This window comes from Bombina bombina, chromosome 1 (genome assembly GCF_027579735.1).
Source record: "Bombina bombina isolate aBomBom1 chromosome 1, aBomBom1.pri, whole genome shotgun sequence".
Taxonomy (NCBI): Eukaryota; Metazoa; Chordata; class Amphibia; order Anura; family Bombinatoridae; genus Bombina; species Bombina bombina.
The window spans coordinates 1146212683-1146233441 of record NC_069499.1 but is presented as its reverse complement, the minus strand read 5'-3'; the positions used below and the strand labels follow the sequence as shown (position 1 = coordinate 1146233441).

Genomic DNA, 20759 nt, shown 5'->3' with positions numbered 1-20759 from the left:
ACTTTTATTTCTCTGCTAGCTGTTTTCCTCTGTTTTCTGCGCAGCCAAGTCTGTTCTTTATAATTGTCTACCGACTTCCTCCTTTTCATTTCAGTAATGGATTTCTAATACAGGGTGTTATGTAACACTAATATATTTTGTCTAGAACATGTATTCTGTTTAATCAACCTAAATAACAGTTGAATGCATTGTTTTAATAGCCAGCAAAAAAGAGGTTAATACTGCAGTTATTTTTTTTTTTTTTGTCCTGTCTTTCATCGCTTTCCCTTGCTAAGCATTTTCTAACCATTTTCTGAATTCTTTGGACACTGGGTTTACATAAACAAAGTTTATTTTTAGGCTCGAGGTCTTGCTCTGATAAGACAAACTCCCTATTTCCCACCAGATTGGCAGTAGAGGATTCTGGGAAAGAAGTTGAGGGGTCAGCCCAGTGGTCTGTGTTATTAAAAAGGGGGGGTTTAAGAGGGGGATCAGAGTACATTTGGATGAATCTCAGTTTCCCTCGGGATTGTGACAGGAAATTGAGTATTTGGAAAGATTTGTTCCTATACAGAGAACCATATTGACTTGTAAGGCTCGTAAATCCTTTCTGGCAAGCATGCTGCACTATAAATTAATGCTGAGTATGGTTACACACAACTAATGCCAAATTGCTGTATCGTCAGCTAAATAGAAGTATCATATTTAAGGGTCAGAACTTCCTATAACTAAAGTCTACTAATTGTAGTGACAGATTTAACCTTTTGGCTGCCAGAGAAAGCACCACAAACTTGCTTGTAAACCAAGAGGTTAAGAGGACATGGGACAATTTAATTTAATTATGTGAATTTCAAAGCGCATATGCTAAGCATATCATTTTTATACCTTTTTCTTTGTTTTATAAAAAAAAATGCTTTCAAATTCTTTAGGAAATGAGCTTTTGGGGTTTCTTACACAAACAGTTAAGCTTTTTGCTCTTAAAGGGACATTAAACACTTAATACATTTCATGCACCTCTGCTTGTGCTGTTATATTTCACTGCTGGTATCTGAAGATGAGTTGCTGCACTTGCGCAATTACATTAGCACTGGAATGCAGTGAAATTTCAAAATGGCGGCATCCATGACTAGAGAGCGCCAGAGAATAGCCTCAAAACTGTGCTTATAAAATGTATTTAGAGCCAGAATACTCGTAATACCAGCGCCCTTCCATAGGCTCCAATGGGAGCCTCGTTCTCATGTGGTGAGACACGGCATGAGAACTAGCACAGAGGTGGGCTGAAATTGTAAATATATATGTATATGATTATATACATATATATTTATGGGTTAATATGTGTATATACTAAGGGTGTATAACCTGAAACGTTACTGCTGCTTTTACCTTTGAATCCTCCCCTAAAATAAAGAAGAATTTGGAAGCTTATGCTGTGGACACTGTGTTTATTGGATTTACATAGGAGCTGGCAGTGAGCTTCTGTCTGCGTTTGCATTTGCAGGGCATTGCTCTATGATATTTGCTGGTATCCTTATATTGAATTGAGTATACAAATATTTACACATAAATATAAATGTATATAAGCATATACATATATATTTACTGGTAACACACAGTTCCCATAGACCACAATGTAAAGGCAGTTTCCTTCTTAATATAAGGAAAGTCCACGGCATCATTCCTTACTGTTGGGAAATACTGAACCTGGCCTCCAGGAGGAGGTAAAGACACCCCAGCCAAAGGCATAAATATCTCTCCCATTTCCCCCATCCCCCAGTCATTCTTTGCCTTTCGTCACAGGAGGATGGCAGAGAAGTGTCAGAAGATTTCGGAGTAGTTCCTTAGGAAGGGCATCTGTCCTTCGATATGGGACTGGAGTTTTAAGTAGTCATGTCAGCCTCTCAGTGAGAGTCTGGAGATGCAGGCAGAGTCTTTCTGCGAACTCATCCAGACTGCCTGCTAACAGCTCCTAAGAAATCAGTGTTGATGAGTTTCACTGCCTGCTTGTTTTCTCACTCAAGTCCATGTCAGGACCAATGCTACAAGACTGTCACACTTGAGAGGCTGTGTTTCTGTTCCACAGCATGGATTCTGGTAAGATCGTTTCAATTTTTTACATATGTTGAAACCGCTAGAAGACAGGATCACAGTGTGGCTCCTTTTATCTTAATAGAATCATGGGTTAATATCTCCTGAAGGGATTATTGAACAGTGGGGATTAATCAAATGTGATGCTTTGATTTTATGCTGCTTTATGTGTGAGATTGGATTATGTGGCTGGAACACTTTTTCTCATAGCAGGGGCTGTCCTGCCTTGTGCACCATGTGACCGGGAGTGGTCTCGCTTTCATTTCCTCTTTTCTGACCGAGCTGGCTTTCGGAGAAGACACTATTTCTCTGCATTGTCTGGGTCTAGGAGGTGGTGAGTGCCCCAGCCATTGGGAGTATAAAGGTGCCTTTTTTGGGGGGGGGAGAAATAAAGATTGTTTATTTTCTGTGTCCTGCTGTCATTTGCTTAAGCTATGGAGGATTCTGAGATATTAGAGGGTAATCCCTCTATTCCAAACAGTAATACCTGTTTATATTGTGAGGAGGCCTTGGTATGCCCGCCCTCCCAACTATGTTCCACATGCCTTGACAATGTTATTCAGTCAAAAAAGGTTAACCCTTTTGTAACCACTGAGCCGTCCACCTCTGATGACTCACCGTCCCATGAGGTGCATACCCAACATTCATCTCCTTCTACACATGCAGCTTCCCGTAGCACACTTAATCCTCCATCTAGAGGGGGCCTTTTACCATCTGATTTTACAGCGCAGTTAAAAACGGTGGTGTCTGAGGCCCTTAGTGCTTTTCCTCGCCCTGCTAAACGCAAGCGAAAGGTTAAACATAGCTCTCCTGCCCCAGGGGGCATAATGTAATTTATTGGATTTCTCTGCTCTGTCTCAGTTATCCAAGGATGAGTCACACTCTGAGGCTTCAGAGGGTGAACTTTCTGGGATGGAGTCTGCTGCCTCTAAGCCTCCTGCTGCAGAGGAACCAGCCTTTAGATTTAAAATTGAATACTCGTGTTTTCTTCTAAAGGAAGTCCTGTCTACATTAGAGGTTCCGGAGACCAAGCTGCCTGATGAATCTTGATTCCTAAATTAGACAGAGTTTACGAGGACAGGGTAGTGCCTTTAACTATTCCTGTGCCTGTAAAGATGGCAAACATTATTAAGAACGAATGGGACAGGATTGGATCTTCCTTTTCCCCTTTGTCTTCTTTTAAAAAATTATTCCCGGTCCCGGACTCTCAATTGGAGTTGTGGGGTTCCGTCCCTAACATGGATGGCGCTATCTCCACGCTTGCCAAACGTACTACTATCCCGCTTGAGGATAGCTCGTCATTCAGAGAGCCAATGGATAAGAAGATGGAAACTCTTCTAAGAAAGATGTTTCAACATACGGGATATTTATTTAAACCGGCAGTGGCCGTTGCCTCAGTTGCTGAAGCAGCTACCTACTGGTGCGACTCCTTATCGGAATTGATCGAGGTGGAGGGTCCCCTCAACGTTATCCAAGAAAGAATTAAAGCCTTGAGAATTGCTAATTCTTTTAACTGTGAGGCAAACATGCAGTTTATTCGCCTAAATGGTAAGGCTTCTGGCTTTTCGGTTCAGGCCCATCGGATGCTCTGGCTGAAGTCCTGGTCTGCAGATATGACTTCTAAGTCCAGACTTCTTTCCCTCCCCTTTATGGGAAACATCTTATTTGATCCAGGCCTGGACTCCATTATCTCCACGGTTACGGGGGGCAAGGGTGCCTTCCTACCGCAAGATAAAAAGAACAAGTCATAGGGACAAGTTTCTAATTTTCATTCCTTTCGTTCTGATAAATTCCAACAACAGCAATCCTCCACTAAGCCCGAGCAAACCAATAGTACCTGGAATAAATACAAGCCGAGCAAGAAGCCCACCGAGACGGCATGAAGTGGCATCCCCCGGTGCTGGATCGTGTAGGGTGCAGACTGTCGCTCTTTTCAGATGCTTGGTTCAGGGACGTGCAGGATCCTTGGGTCCTGGAGGTCATAGCTCAGGGATACAAGATAGGTTTCAAGTCTCATCTACACAAGGGCAGATTTATCCTCTCAAGCCTTCCTTTAAGACCAGAAAAGAGGGAAGCCTTTCTGGGGTGTGTGCTGGATCTGGTGTCATTGTCCCGGTACCTATCGCAGAAAGAGGTTTGGGATACTATTCAAACCTTTTTCATGATCCCAAAGAAGGAGGGAACTTTCTGCCCCGCTTCTGGACCTAAAGTGCTTAAACAAATTTCTAAATGTCCCCTTGTTCAAGATGGAGAAGATAAGGTCCATCCATCCCTTAGTTCAGGAAGGACAGTTCATGACCACTATAGATCTGAAGGATGGGTACCTTCACGTTCCAATCCACAAGGATCACTTCCAGTTCCATAGGTTTGCGTTTCTGGTCCAGCACTTCCAGTTCATTGCACTTCCGTTTGTACTAGCTACTGCTCCAAGAATTTTTACGAAGGTTCTAGGGGCTCTTCTAGCCGTTGCCATAACCCGGGGTATAGCAGTAGCTCCCTACTTGGACGACATTCTGGTACAATCACCATCTTTTCGTCTGGTGGAGGGCCATTCGGAATCTCTTCTCTCTCTTCTTCGATCCCATGGATGGAAGATAAACCTATAAAATAGTTCTCTTATTCCAAGCACCAGGGTGGAATTCCTGGGTACTATAATAGACTCCATATCCATGAGGATATTTCTAACAGACCAGAGATGTTACAAGCTAGCTTCAGCATGTCTTGCCCTCCGGACCTCCTTAAGGCCCTCTGTGGCTCAGTGTATGGAGGTGATTGGTCTAATGGTGTCCAGTATGGACATTATTCATTTTGCCAGGTTCCGTCTCAGACCGTTGCAACTGTGCATGCTGAGGCAGTGGATCGGCGATCATTCGGACAACTGGACAACCGGTTGAGAGAATCGCTCTCTTGGTGGCTCTGTCCAGATCATCTGTCCGAGGGACATCCTTCTTAAAGGACCAGTCAACACTGTAGATTTGCATAATCAACAAATTCATGATAAGAAGACAATGCAATAGCACTTAGCTTCAAATCAGTAGTAGATTTTTGTTAAATAAATTGCAAAGTTGTGTCTATTTCCACTCCCCCTGTATCATGTGACAGTAATCAGCCAATCACAAATGCATATACGTATCTGCTTTGAATTCTTGCACATGCTCAGTAAGAGTTGGTGACTCAAAAGGTATAAATATAAAAAGACTGTGCACATTTTGTTAATGGAAGTAATTTGGAAAGTTGTTTAAAATTGCATGCTGTATCTGAATCATTTAGTTTAATTTTGACTTGAGTGTCCCTTTAAGACCATCCTGGGAGATTGTGACTACGGACACAAGTCTATCAGGATAGGGAGCTGTTTGGGGTGCCAAGAAGGCACAGGGTCTGTGGACTCAGGAGGAATGCTCCCTCCCGATCAACATTCTGGAACTTCGGGCAATCTTCAATTCTCTGAAGGCTTGGCCCCTTCTGGGTTCTTCCCAGTTTATCAGATTCCAATCAGACAATATAATCTTGGTGGCTTACATCAACCATCAGGGTGGAACGAGAAGCTCCCCCCAGCGATGAGAGAAGTATCTTGAATTCCTGAGTGGGCGGAGGCCCACAGCTGTTCGCTGTCAGCGATCCACATTCCGGGTGTGGACAACTGGGAAGCGGATTTTCTCAGCAGACAATCTTTTCATCCGGGGAATGGTCTCTCCATCCCGAAGTGTTTGCGGAGATATGCAACAGGTGGGGGACGCTGGAGATAGATCTCATGGCGTCACATCTCAATACCAAGCTACCCAGACATGTGTCGAGGTCCAGGGATCCTCAGGCGGAGCTAATAGATGCATTAGCAGTGCCTTGGAGGTTCAGTCTAATTTAGTTTTTCCGCCGTTACCACTTCTTCCTTGTGTAGTGGCTCGCACCAAGCAGGAGCGGGCATCAGTGGTACTAATTGCTCCATCGTGGCCGCAAAGGATGTGGTTCACGGATCTGGTGGGAATGTCATCATCTCCTCCGTGGAAGTTACCTTGTTGCAGAGATCTGCTGGAACAAGGTCCTTTTGTTCATCAAAATTTTGATTCTCGGAGGCTGACTGCGTGGAGTTCTAGCCAAGAGAGGTTTTTCTGAGAGAGTTATTGATACTCTCATTCAAGCTCGTAAACTGGTTACTCGTCGCATCTATCATAAAGTGTACAGAACCTACTTATTCTTTTGTGAAGAGCGTGGATTTTCCTGGCATAAAGTTAAGGTTGCCAGGATCCTGTCGTTTCTCCAGGATGGACTGGAGAAGGGCCTTTTTGCCAGTTCCCTGAGGGGACAGATTTCGTCCCTGTCTGTTTTACTGCACAAAAGGCTCTCGGAGCTTCCAGATGTACAGTCCTTTGTTAAGGCTCTGACTAGGATTAGACCGGTGTTAAGATCTAAGGCTCCTCCTTGGAGTCTAAATCTTGTTCTTAAGTATCTGAGATTGCTGCCTTGCAATGTGAACCTTTTTTCTTCTGGCACCATTTATACCCTGATATTTCTCCTACTGTTCCTTGTTCCCTCGGCAGAATGACTGGGGGATGGGGGAAGTGGGAGAGGTATTTAAGCCTTTGGCTGGGGTGTCTTTGCCTCCTCCTGGTGGCCAGGTTCAGTATTTCCCATAAGTAAGGAATGATGCCGTGAACTCTCCCTGTATAGAAGGAAATTAAATTATCTGGTAAGCATAATTTATGTTTTTCAGTGCCGTTTTTTTTTAAACCCCACACCCGCCAACTTAAGCCCCCAAAAACTGCGTGGTGCAGTTATTTTATTAAAAAATAAAAATGCTACAATTTTTTTTAATATAAAATACACTACACTGTATTTTGGGGGCATTTGGGGCACATTTATAAAATTAAAGAGAGATCTGATCTCAGGTTAATTTTATAAGCGCCCCTTGTAATGGCTGGTTATATATCACGCTCTCAGTGCGCAAATGGGCAAATTTGACCATTTATGGTTGCACAATAAATTAGTGCTCCACTTGTAATCTAGCCCTTAGTGTTTAATGTCCTTTTAATACAACTATTTTTATTTTCAAGTTTGCAGTGTGAGTGCAGGTGGATTACACTAGATAATATTTCTCATTCTCCCTGTTATTTTATTTTGCATCACATTCAATTTTTTCTGCCTACACCTCTTGTTTTCTGTTCCCTTCACTCCCCTTATTCTCATATATCTGTCCAACAATCTAATTTATAATTTTCCCATATTCTTAATGTTCTCCCCCGGGTCTTTGTTTTTTTTGTACCTTTTTACTGTCTGTGAGTCAGCAGCATAATTACAGCCTCCTTCAGAGCACTTAGCTTGCACTCCCTCTGTGCTCCTGGGTATCTGGCTCCCTATCACTGTGCCCTTCAGCTGACTGTCTGGTAGAGTTGCTGGCTCAGCCTCGTTCCTTTTGTGGTTTCCCACCCTTCCTTCAGGTGGTTAAAAAATCCTGGCTCATTGTCATATTTCCCTCAGCTGGGTTTTACAACCTCTTAGAAGCCAGCAGTTGAAGATTTCCCATGATGAATTTTAAAGGGATATTTAACATTATTACTGTATGGTATGATTAAGTTGAGGAAGAGACTGCCGTATTTTGAGATTCTTCCATCATGTTTAAGTTTTATAATAAATATAAACCAATTTCCTGGAGAGAAAAAAAATAAGGGATATTAATACCCCTTGGTTTTCTGTAAAAATTGTGGTTGTCCCACACTCCCTAACATGCAAAACACCAATTCTGTTCAGCAGAGCTCTTATATCTTGTAAGTCCTGTAATAGGCAGGATGGTTGGGGACCCTGGATAAGTAGTGCAGTAATTTATCAGCAAAGTTGGTTGTTATTTTTAAAGAAACATAAAGCTTAAAGGACATTTTAAATACGGTACCATTTCATAATAAACAAGTGCATAGTAAAAATACAATGCAATAGCACTCTAAATTTTAAATGAGTATATTTTTTTCTGACAAATTTAAAAAATTACATCAATTTGACTCCCCCTGTATCATGTGACAGCCATCAGCCAATCACAGGCTCATATACGTATATACACGCTAAACCCTTGCACATGCTCAATAGGAGCTGGTTCATCACAAAGTGTACATATAAAATGCTGTAAACACTTTAACATTACAAATACATGGGAAAGTCTCTTACAATGAAATGCTCTATCTGAATCACACATTTTTAAGTTTGACTTTAGTGTCCCTTTAAATTAAAATTTCTTTAATATGTTTTTTTCAGGTTTAGTGAAAATACTTTGTATTATTTATTTTGCCCAATTTTCTGTCATTTGACTTTGAAAATTGTGTGTTCCCAATAACCACTAGAGGTTGAAGAATATAATTCAGATGCCTAGCCAGTGATTGTTTGATCAACGTAGAGCTAATTTTTATCTGTGCTTCATTAGACATAGGAGAAGTGATAACATAATGAATATTTTAGAGACTTTTCAAGTGATATCTTTCTAGACTAGTAAATTGCGCATTTTGCTAAAAAGTACTAGTTTAACTGCTTTTAAAATATTTAGGGCTAGATTACAAGTGGAGCACTATATAACACTCCCGCTGGAGCGTTAACTGCTCTAGAAGGAAGCTTATTGCGTGCATCGGGTTGCACTCGTATTATGAGTTGAAAGTAAACTGTTTTCGCTTGTGCCCTAACCCGACACACATAAAAAGCTGAACTTAGAATATCAGTGTCTAATAACCTCTTCCCCCGTAGAAGTCAATGAAGCAAAAAAAAGTGGGAAAAAAACCCTAACACCCTACTCCTACGTAAACATGATCGCATATTCTCAAGTGCGCTAACCCAGCATGAAAATATGAATATTTTGCATTCCAATGTTCTGCACATAGAATAATATGTTATATTTATTCATAAATACATATTTCTACAAATATCTGATGTCTTTTTGGTAAAATATATGTTTATAGATATATACAGATATATATAGGAATATGTATTTACAAACATATTCTGCTATGTGCAGAACATTGGAATGCAAACTATTTACAGTAAATCCACAGTATAACACTTTATTAAATATGAATATTGCATAAATATGATTTTACAGGTTTTCATCTACTTAAAGGGACCGTCTACACCTTAGTCATCTTAAAGTCTTACCTTAGATTAAGCTGCAAATATCCTCCTGCACCCTTTCCATATCATGCAGAAGGAACAATAAAAAAGTTATTTTAAAATGTTGTGTTTCTAGCCAGTTTGAAATGGCTGCCGAGTTCCGCCCACTGATGACATAATGATCTGGGCTGCATATTGCTTCCAATCACAAAAGGTTCACTAGTTGGATTCAGCAGAATGTCAATGCTATTCAGCAGAGTCCCTAGATGCAGCCCAGATTGTGAGGTCATCAGTGGGCTGAGCTTGGCAGCCATTTTTAAACTGGCCAGAAACAATAGTCATTTTAAAATAACTTTTTTACTGTTCCTGCTGCATGATATAGAAGGGGGTGTAGGATGCTATTTGCAGCTTAATCTAAGGTAAGACTTTAAGATGACTAAGGTGTAGACTGTCCCTTTAACTATGAAGGGCTCCAAAGCACTTATATATATGTCAATATATGTGTACATATGTATCTATATGTTTATATATGTTTGTAAATACATATATACACATATAAATACATTTACACACACACACACATATATATATATATATATATATATATATATATATATACACACACACATTTAGACATGTATATGTATGTATCTCTGTGTTAAAACCCTTTGCCTGCTTTTATTTCTCTAACACCTGAGATCTCATATCTGAGCTTTTATAACTTTTTATTGCAATTGTTTTAAAAATAATTTTTATTAATAATTGTTATTATGGGTGTAACTGTACTTTGTAATGTATTTTTGATGTGTTTCGTGAGACTTTTTTGTTAACCAGAGCTCTGAGGTCACGCTACCGCGACGCACGTTAACTTTAATTGTGCTCAAGAGATCGCATTTACTTTCAACTTGTAATACGAGCGGAAAACCCAACGCACTAAAACACCCGCAATATGCCCCTTATCTCTTACGCGTAACTATTAATGCGCCATTCATAATCTGGCCCTTAGTTTGCAATGTAGTACTTAATTGCTGATATATACTATGCAAACATTAAAGTTAGTTTGATGCCTCTTTAATAAGAATGACATTAATAATCTGAAGTTTTAAAACTGCTATACACTTAATTTAAAGGTCCTCACAACTGAAAGCACATTGTCTAATGCTTAACATTATGTATGTGTTTTTCTGGGGATATTAAGGAAAACTAAAGAAGAATATTTTAGTAAGGTAAAAGGGGGATGATGTGTTTTAAAAGGACATGATACGCAAAATGATTTAGATAGAGCATACAATGTTAAACTACTTTCCAATGTATTTTTGTTTTGTAATTTGCTTTGTACTATTGGTATCCTTTTGTTGAAAAGCATACTTAGGAAGGCTCAGGATCTGGGACTAGGCTGCTGACTGGTGGCTGCACATATATACCTTTTACCAATGTGTTTAGCTAGCTCCCAGTAATGCATTGCTGCTCCTTCAGCAAAAAGAAAGCACAAAAGCTGATAACAGGAGTAAAATGGAAAGCTGTTTAAAAATGTGTGCTCTAATCTAAATCATTTTGGGCATCATGTCCTTTTTAAGGTACACATTTTGTGGGCTATGTGGATGGAATGGGAAAATGATTATATGCTGTTCCTTGGATAACATGAATGCTGTAGTGACAACCTCTTATTGCTGCATCCAGCTGCCTCTTACTGACCAGAGTGTTTGTGCAAGCAAGATAAGGATACTCTGGAGTACATACATACGGGTTGACTCCTGGCTGAAAGTTTAGCCCCCTGGCTAAAAGTTTCTGTCTCTTATCATTTTAGGTTGCTACATTCCTCCGAAGAAAAACATAGCCTGATAATGCAGACTGACAAGGTCATGTGCAAGGATGATCAAGATGTCATTGTGAAAGGTAAATAAATAAATACTGGGTGTCATTAAAAGTAAAGGTCTTCTCTTCTGCATTTTATAAAATGTACTATAAAGCTGGCAAAGATGCAAAACATTTCATTTCAAATTTAAAGGGACATAATACTCATATGCTAAATCACTTGAAACTGATGCAGTATAACTGTAAAAAGCTGACAGGAAAATATCACCTGAGTATCTCTATGTAAAAAAGGAAGATATTTTACCTCACAATTTCCTCAGCTCACCAGAGTAAGTTCTGTGTAAAAAGTTATACTCAGCTGCTCCCAGCTGCAGGTAAAAAAATTAAAAAAATGAAGAAATGAACAGCAGCCAATCAGCATCAGCAGTGCTGAGGTCATGAACTCTTACTGTGATCTCATGAGATTTGACTTAACTCTCATGAGATTTCATAGTAAGCTTCCTTTACCTGATTGGTGAAATAATATGAGAGTGCACGAAGCTCATCCTTTCAGTTGTCCCGGGACAGACATACTAATATGCTGCTTAGAAATCCTTTACAATGGGAGGTGGCTACTGAGGAACTTTTGAGGTAAAATATCTTTCTTTTTTACATAGAGATGTTCAGGTGATATTTTCTAATCAGCTTTTTACAGCTATGCTGCATCACTTTCAAGTGTTTAAACATTTGGGTATTATGGCCCTTTAATCAATAACATTTTTATAAAATTGCTGTTAGTAACATGTATTACTACTTTAGTGATGACACCTACAGCCATGGGTTACTGCACAAGTATTTCTCAGTTTTGTATGCTGCAAGTACTGGTAACATTAGGTTGTAAGCTATTGTCACAGTGAAAAGGTTTACTGGAAGCATGTTTGCAATTATGTTGCAAAAATTGTTCTAGTCACAATTTAAATGCATTGCTAGGTAATCCCTAATGTGTAAAAATGTTTACAGCGAGAACTAAAATGCCACACTTAAAGTGAATGTAAATTTTGATGATAAAGTGCCCATTTTTAAAAAAATTCAATTAAAAACAGGGTTACTTTAATTCATCAAAATTTACATTTCACTTGTGTTGTGAAAATACTTACCTTTTAATCCTGACAGCCGCTTCATCGCTTCCTCCGCCCATCGCAAAGCCTCTTCCTGGGTCTAAAATGAGGAATCCGGCTTCCTCCAATCACGGCGTTGCATCAGACACTGATTCCCCCGGGGTTGAAGCTGTGATTGGAGGATGACCGATCCGTTATTTATGACATAGGAAGAGGCTTGCGACGACCGGAGGAAGCTGGAGCGGCTATCAGGATTAAAAGGTAAGTATTTTCACAACACGGGTGAAATGTAAATTTTGATGAATTAATTTTTTTTAAAAAAACGGGCACTTTATCATCAAAATTTCCATCTTGATGGGAGGAGAGTCCACTGCTTCATTCATTACTTGTGGGATTTAAGAACCTGGCCACCAGAAGGAGGCAAAGACCCCCCAACCAAAGGCCTAAATACCTCCCCCAACTCCCCTCATCCCCCCAGTCATTCTTTGCTTTTCATCACAGGAGGTTGGCAGAGAAGTGTCGGAAGATTCGGAGTAGTCTCTTATGGAGGGTAGTACTCTTCGCAATGGGACTGGAGTTTTAAGTAGCCCTGTCAGCCTCTAAGTGAGAATCCACAACGTAGCACTGATGTGTTACGGCAACAGTGCTACGTTGTGGATTACAGCTGACTTTGTAACCCGGAACTTCATTCAGACAGAACGGACAATCCATAACAATTGTCTGTAAAACCACAGACCAGCCTGTTGTACAGCTCGAAAGACGGATCCTGGAAGCGGATATTGAAATAAGGTTGAAACCTTTTTACACTAGCCAAACCTTACACAAATTATAAGGACACTTTGCGGAATCCTTAATAATAACTGGGACTGGTGTCAACCGTTAAGATCTAAATACACAAATGTATCCTTTGTAGTTCGCTACAATTTATCAATATCAAGTTACGTTGTTTAACATTGTTTACAATAGGTTACATTTTTTACATTTAGCTTATTTATGCATTAAGTTTATTTGTAAGCATTGAGTTAAATTGTACTATTCTATGCATTGAGTTAAAGTGTATATTTTAGATGCCAGCATCGATTTTGTGATCACAGATTTTAGTATTTTTAATATTAAATCTTATTTTATTTTTATTTTTTATGACTATTCTTATGTTAGATTTTATTTTTGAGAGGCATGGCATGCAGTCGCATGTGAGAGGAGCTCTGATACTTATAAAAGACTTCTGAAGGCGTCATTTGGTATCGTATTCCCCTTTGGGTTTGGTTGGGTCTCAGCAAAGCAGATACCAGGGACTGTAAAGGGGTTTAAAGCTTAAAACGGCTCCGGTTCCGTTATTTTAAGGGTTAAAGCTTCCAAAATTGGTGTGCAATATTTTCAAGGCTTTAAGACGCTGTGGTGAAAATTTGGTGAATTTTGAACAATTCCTTCATGTTTTTTCGCAATTGCAGTAATAAAGTGTGTTCAGTTTAAAATTTAAAGTGACAGTAACGGTTTTATTTTAAAACGTTTTTTGTACTTTCTGATCAAGTTTATGCCTGTTTAACATGTCTGAACTACCAGATAGACTGTGTTCTGAATGTGGGGAAGCCAGAATTCCTATTCATTTAAATAAATGTGATTTATGTGATAATGACAATGATGCCCAAGATGATTCCTCAAGTGAGGGGAGTAAGCATGGTACTGCATCATTCCCTCCTTCGTCTACACGAGTCTTGCCCACTCAGGAGGCCCCTAGTACATCTAGCGCGCCAATACTCCTTACTATGCAACAATTAACGGCTGTAATGGATAATTCTGTCAAAAACATTTTAGCCAAAATGAACCCTTGTCAGCGTAAGCGTGGCTGCTCTGTTTTAGTTACTGAAGAGCATGACGACGCTGATATTAATATCTCTGAAGGGCCCCTAACCCAATCTGAGGGGGCCAGGGAGGTTTTGTCTGAGGGAGAAATTACTGATTTAGGGAACATTTCTCAGCAGGCTGAATCTGATGTGATTACATTTAAATTTAAATTGGAACATCTCCGCATTTTGCTTAAGGAGGTATTATCCACTCTGGATGATTGTGAAAATTTAGTCATCCCAGAGAAACTATGTAAAATGGACAAGTTCCTAGAGGTGCCGGGGCTCCCAGAAGCTTTTCCTATACCCAAGCGGGTGGCGGACATTGTTAATAAAGAATGGGAAAGGCCCGGTATTCCTTTCGTCCCTCCCCCCATATTTAAAAAATTGTTTCCTATGGTCGACCCCAGAAAGGACTTATGGCAGTCAGTCCCCAAGGTCGAGGGAGCGGTTTCTACTTTAAACAAACGCACCACTATTCCCATAGAGGATAGTTGTGCTTTCAAAGATCCTATGGATAAAAAATTAGAAGGTTTGCTTAAAAAGATGTTTGTTCAGCAGGGTTACCTTCTACAACCCATTTCATGCATTGTCCCTGTCACTACTGCCGCATATTTCTGGTTTGATGAACTGCTTAAGGTGCTCGATAGTGACTCTCCTCCTTATGAGGAGATTATGGACAGAATCAATGCTCTCAAATTGGATCCAGGAAGGTCAATTCATGACCACGGTGGATTTAAAGGATGCGTATCTACATATTCCTATCCACAAGGAACATCATCGGTTCCTAAGGTTTGCATTCCTGGACAAACATTACCAGTTCGTGGCGCTTCCTTTCGGATTAGCCACTGCTCCAAGGATTTTCACAAAGGTACTAGGGTCCCTTCTAGCGGTGCTAAGACCAAGGGGCATTGCAGTAGTACCTTACTGGACGACATTCTGATTCAAGCGTCGTCCCTTCCTCAAGCAAAGGCTCACACGGACATTGTCCTGGCCTTTCTCAGATCTCACGGCTGGAAAGTGAACGTGGAAAAGAGTTCTCTATCCCGTCAACAAGGGTTCCCTTCTTGGGAACAATTATAGACTCCTTAGAAATGAGGATTTCTAACAGAGGCCAGAAAAACAAAGCTTCTGGACTCTTGTCGGATACTTCATTCCGTTCCTCTTCCTTCCATAGCTCAGTGCATGGAAGTGATCGGGTTGATGGTTCGGCATGGACATAGTTCCTTTTGCGCGCATTCATCTAAGACCATTACAACTGTGCATGCTCAGTCAGTGGAATGGGGACTATACAGACTTGTCTCCGAAGATACAAGTAAATCAGAGGACCAGAGACTCACTCCGTTGGTGGCTGTCCCTGGACAACCTGTCACAAGGGATGATGTTCCGCAGACCAGAGTGGGTCATTGTCACGACCGACGCCAGTCTGATGGCTGGGGCGCGGTCTGGGGATCCCTGAAAGCTCAGGGTCTTTGGTCTCGGGAAGAATCTCTTCTACCGATAAATATTCTGGAACTGAGAGCGATATTCAATGCTCTCAAGGCTGGCCCAGCTAGCGAGGACCAAGTTCATACGGTTTCAATCAGACAACATGACGACTGTTGCGTACATCAACCATCAGGGGGGAACAAGGAGTTCCCTAGCGATGGAAGAAGTGACCAAAATCATTCTTGGGCGGAGTCTCACTCCTGCCACCTGTCTGCTATCCACATCCCAGGAGTGGAAAATTGGGAAGCGGATTTTCTGAGTCGTCAGACATTGCATCCGGGGGAGTGGGAACTCCATCCGGAAATCTTTGCCCAAGTCACTCACTGTGGGGCATTCCAGACATGGATCTGATGGCCTCTCGTCAGAACTTCAAAGTTCCTTGCTACGGGTCCAGATCCAGGGATCCCAAGGCGGCTCTAGTGGATGCACTAGTAGCACCTTGGACCTTCAAACTAGCTTATGTGTTCCCGCCATTTCCTCTCATCCCCAGGCTGGGAGCCAGGATCAATCAGGAGAGGGCGTCGGTGATCTTGATAGCTCCTGCGTGGCCACGCAGGACTTGGTATGCAGATCTGGTGAATATGTCATCGGCTCCACCTTGGAAGCTACCTTTGAGACGAGACCTTCTTGTTCAGGGTCCGTTCGAACATCCGAATCTGGTTTCACTCCAGCTGACTGCTTGGAGATTGAACGCTTGATTTTATCGAAGCGAGGATTCTCAGATTCTGTTATCGATACTCTTGTTCAGGCCAGAAAGCCTGTAACTAGAAAGATTTACCACAAAATTTGGAAAAAATATATCTGTTGGTGTGAATCTAAAGGATTCCCTTGGGACAAGGTTAAGATTCCTAGGATTCTATCCTTCCTTCAAGAAGGATTGGAAAAAGGATTATCTGCAAGTTCCCTGAAGGGACAGATTTCTGCCTTGTCGTGTTACTTCACAAAAAGCTGGCAGCTGTGCCAGATGTTCAAGCCTTTGTTCAGGCTCTGGTTAGAATCAAGCCTGTTTACAAACCTTTGACTCCTCCTTGGAGTCTCAACTTAGTTCTTTCAGTTCTTCAGGGGGTTCCGTTTGAACCCTTACATTCCGTTGATATTAAGTTATTATCTTGGAAAGTTTTGTTTTTAGTTGCAATTTCTTCTGCTAGAAGAGTTCAGAATTATCTGCTCTGCAGTGTTCTCCTCCTTATCTGGTGTTCCATGCAGATAAGGTGGTTTTACGTAGGGGGGGGGGGGGGGGGGGGGGGGGGGGGGGGGGGGGGGGGGGGGGGGGGGGGGGGGCTAAACCTGGTTTTCTTCCAAAAGTTGTTTCTAACAAAAACATTAACCAGGAGATTATCGTACCTTCTCTGTGTCCGAAACCAGTTTCAAAGAAGGAACGTTTGTTGCACAATTTGGATGTTGTTCGCGCTCTAAAATTCTATTTAGATGCTACAAAGGATTTTAGACAAACATCTTCCTTGTTTGTTGTTTATTCTGGTAAAAGGAGAGGTCAAAAAGCAACTTCTACCTCTCCTCTTTTTGGATTAAAAGCATCATCAGATTGGCTTACGAGACTGCCGGACGGCAGCCTCCCGAAAGAATCACAGCTCATTCCACTAGGGCTGTGGCTTCCACATGGGCCTTCAAGAACGAGGCTTCTGTTGATCAGATATGTAGGGCAGCGACTTGGTCTTCACTGCACACTTTTACCAAATTTTACAAGTTTGATACTTTTGCTTCTTCTGAGGCTATTTTTGGGAGAAAGGTTTTGCAAGCCGTGGTGCCTTCCATTTAGGTGACCTGATTTGCTCCCTCCCTTCATCCGTGTCCTAAAGCTTTGGTATTGGTTCCGTTATGTAGTACTTTTTGTATGGACAACATTAAATACATTTATTATGACATTGTTCTTTGAGAGAAATTCACATTGTTTGTTTTTTTTGCCCTGAGGCTACTTATTAATATTAATCCCATGGGTCATAGTGCCCGTTTTTGAGAAGTACATTTAGATAGAGACATTTAACGGTAGTTCTTTTCGCATAATATACTTATGTAGTTATATCCACCATAATACATATTTTTACGATATATTTGGTTTTAATACCCCAGTTTAGAATCTACTGCATCTCACATTTGTTGGTGTAAACACAAATTCCTCTTTTTTTTCTCTTGAGCTTTTTTTAGCGCTATTCCATATCCCCTTTTTCTATGTGCTATCCTAGGTGGTTTTTTGAGGTTATACCACCTATCCTGGGATTAGCAAAGAGATAGAGTGTAGCATCTTTGAATTAACACTTTTTTTATGTTTATTTGATTCTCTGCTGCTTTTATGTGTGAGATGTTATGGGCTCATATGCTGTTATGGAATATACAGGTTTCACTTTGAGAACCATGCAGCTTACAAGCTTGGCGCGCTTTTTTTCATAGCAGGGATGGTCCTGCATTGTGCACCATGTGATTCTTTCCCTTTTTCCTGACCGGGTGTCTATCAGAGAGGAATCCTAACTCTCTGTACTGTCTGGGTCATGGGAGGTGGGGAGTGCCCCAGCTATTGGGATATAAAGGTGCAGTTTTTTTTTTATAAAATAATGTTTTATTTCTATAATTCTCTGGTTATTAGTTAGTAATTCCTGTTTATATTGTGAGGGAGCCTTAGTGCCGCCCCCTCAATTATGTTCCATATGCCTTGATAAAGTGATAATATCAAACATGTTTGATACCACTGAGCCATCCACCTCTGAGGAGTTGTCGTCCAGTGAGGTGCATACCCTACATGCTTATCTCTCTACACATGCAGTTTCCCATAGCATTGCTGATCCTCCATCAGGAGGGAGCCATTTTTTCACCAGACGTTACTGCGCAGCTCAGATGGCGGTGTCTGTGGCCTTTAATACTTTACCTTGCCCTGCTAAGCACAAACGAAAGGTTACATATTGCACTCCTTCCCAGAGTACATCAGATAACTTATTGGATTTAACTGATAAGGTTATCAGAGGATAAAGTTCTTTCTGAGACTTCAGAGTATGAACATTCTGGGTCGTAGTCTGTTGCCTCTAAACCTCCGGCTGCGGAGGAACCAGACTTTAGTTTTAGGAATTTGCGCTTTCTTCTAAAGGAAGTTTTTTGGCGAATTCAGTGGTTTCAGAGGCCAAATTGCATGAGGAACCTTTGATTCCTAAATTGGATAGAGTTTGAGGATAGTGTGGTACCTTATTCTTCCCTGCTCCTGTTAGATGGCAAACATTATTAAGAGTGTATGGGACTGGATTGTTCCTCTCTTCTACCTTTAACAAATCGTTCCCGGGCCTGGACTCTCAATGGAGTTGTGAGGTTCCGTCCCTAAAAGGGATGGGGCTATCTTCAACCTTGCTAAACGTATTACTATCCCGTTTGAGAATAGCTCTTCGTTTTAAGAGCCCATGGCTAAAGGATAGAAACTCTGTTAAGAAAGTTGTTTCAACATACAGGATATTTGTTTCAACAGGAGGCGGCTGATGCAGCGGTTGCTGGAGGAACTACCTTCTGTTGTGACTCCATATAGGATTGATCGGGGTGGAGAGGTCCCCTCGGCGTTACTCAGGAAAGATTTACGGCCTTGAGGGTTGCTAATTCTTTTATCTGTGATGCTATTTGGCAGATTATTCGGCTAAATGCTAAGACTTCAGCTTTTTCTGTTCAGGCCCGCCGGGCTCTGGCTGAAGTCATGGTCGCCTGGACTCAATTATCTCCACAGTCACAGGGGGCAAGGGTGCCCTTCTACTGCAAAAGCATATGAACGAGTCTAAGGGACAATTTTTATTCTTTTCGTTTTGATAAAGCCCATGTCCGCTAAGCCTGAGCAAACCAAGAGCTCTTGGAAGCCGGCTCAGTCTTGTAATAAATCCAAACAGAGCAAGAAGCCCACTGAATCTAAGTCGGCATGAACAGGAGGTCTCTGATCCTCTTCTTGATTGTGTAGGGGCAGACTGTCGCTCTTTTCAGTCGCTTGGTTAAGGGACATGCAGGATTGATGGGTCCTGGAGGTCATAGCTCAGAGTTACGAGATAGGTTTCAAGTCTCAACCACCGAAGGGCAGTTCCTCCTCTCTCTCCTGTCTTCTTGACCAGAAAGGAGGGAAGCCTTTTTTGGGTACGTACGGGATCTGTCCTCTTACGAGTTATTGTCCCGGTGCCTATCGCAGTGAGAGGTTTGGGATACTATTCAAACCTTTTCGTGGTTCCAAAGAAGGAGGGAACTTTCCGTCCGATTTAGACCTTATAGTTAAATGTCCCCTCGTTCAAGAGGGAGACAATAGGTCCATTCTTCCCCTCGTTCGAGAAGGGCAGTTCATGACCCCAATATATCTGAAGGATGCTCCCTTCACGTATCAATCCTCAAGGACCACTTCCAGTTCCTAAGGTTTGCGTTCCTGGACCAGCACTTCCAGTTTATTGATCTTCTTTGGTCTAGCTGGTATAGTGGTGAGCAAAGCTGCCTTTTGAGTAGTTGACCCGGGTTTGATTCCCGGCTAACGCAGCATTCTCCAAGAAGTTTTTCGGAGAGTGGACCATTCAGAATTTTTCCTCTGTCTTCTTCGATCCCATGGATGGAAGATAAATCTAGAGAGAGTTCTCTTGTATCAAGTACCAGGTTAGAATTCTCAGTTACTATAATAGTCTCCATAGACATGAGAATATTTCTAACAGACCAGAGACATTGCACTTCTTTAAGGCCATCTGTGGCTCGGTGTATGGAGGTGATTGGTCTCATGGTGTCCAGCATGGACATAATTTCCTTTGCCAGGTTTCACCTCAGACTGTTGATCATTCGGATCTGTCTCTTCAGATTTCTCTGGACAACCGATCGAGAGAATCGCTCTCTTGGTGTTTTTGTCCGGATCCCTTGTCCCAAGAGATGTCTGTCTCAAGACCATCCTGGGTGATTGTGACTACGGTTGCGAGTCTGTCAGGATGGGGAGATGTTTGGGGTGCCAGGAAGGCACAGGGCCTATGGACTCTGGAGGACAACCTCCTTCCTGATTGCATTTGGGATCTTCGGGCAATATACAATGCTCTGAAGGCTTGGCCTCTGCTGGGTTCGTCCCAGTTTATCAGATTCCATTCAGACAATTTATCCTCGGTGGCTTACATTAACCATCAGGGAGGGAACGAGTAGCTCCCTAGCTACGAGGGAAGTATCTTGGATTCTGGAGAGGGCGGAGACCCACATTTGTTCGCTGTCAGCGATCCACATTCCGGTGTGGACAACTGGGAAGCGGATTTCCTTAGCAGACAATACTTTAATCTGGATTGGTCTCTCCATCCCGAGTGTTTGCGGAAATTTGCAAGAGGAAGATCTTATGACATCTCATTACCAAGTTACCCAGATATGGGTCAAGGTACAGGGATCCTCAGGC

At 41.6% G+C, this 20759-nt stretch overlaps 1 protein-coding gene across 2 annotated transcripts in view; it reads left to right on the top strand.

Moving 5' to 3' along the window:
• PLEKHH3 (pleckstrin homology, MyTH4 and FERM domain containing H3) overlaps positions 1–20759 on the top strand; it is a 183521-nt gene that overhangs the window by 73675 nt on the left and 89087 nt on the right. For both annotated transcript variants that reach the window (XM_053699361.1, XM_053699366.1), the window contains one exon: positions 10949–11037. In XM_053699361.1, coding sequence (XP_053555336.1) covers positions 10949–11037 — 89 coding nt within the window. The remainder of the gene's footprint in view (positions 1–10948; positions 11038–20759) is intronic.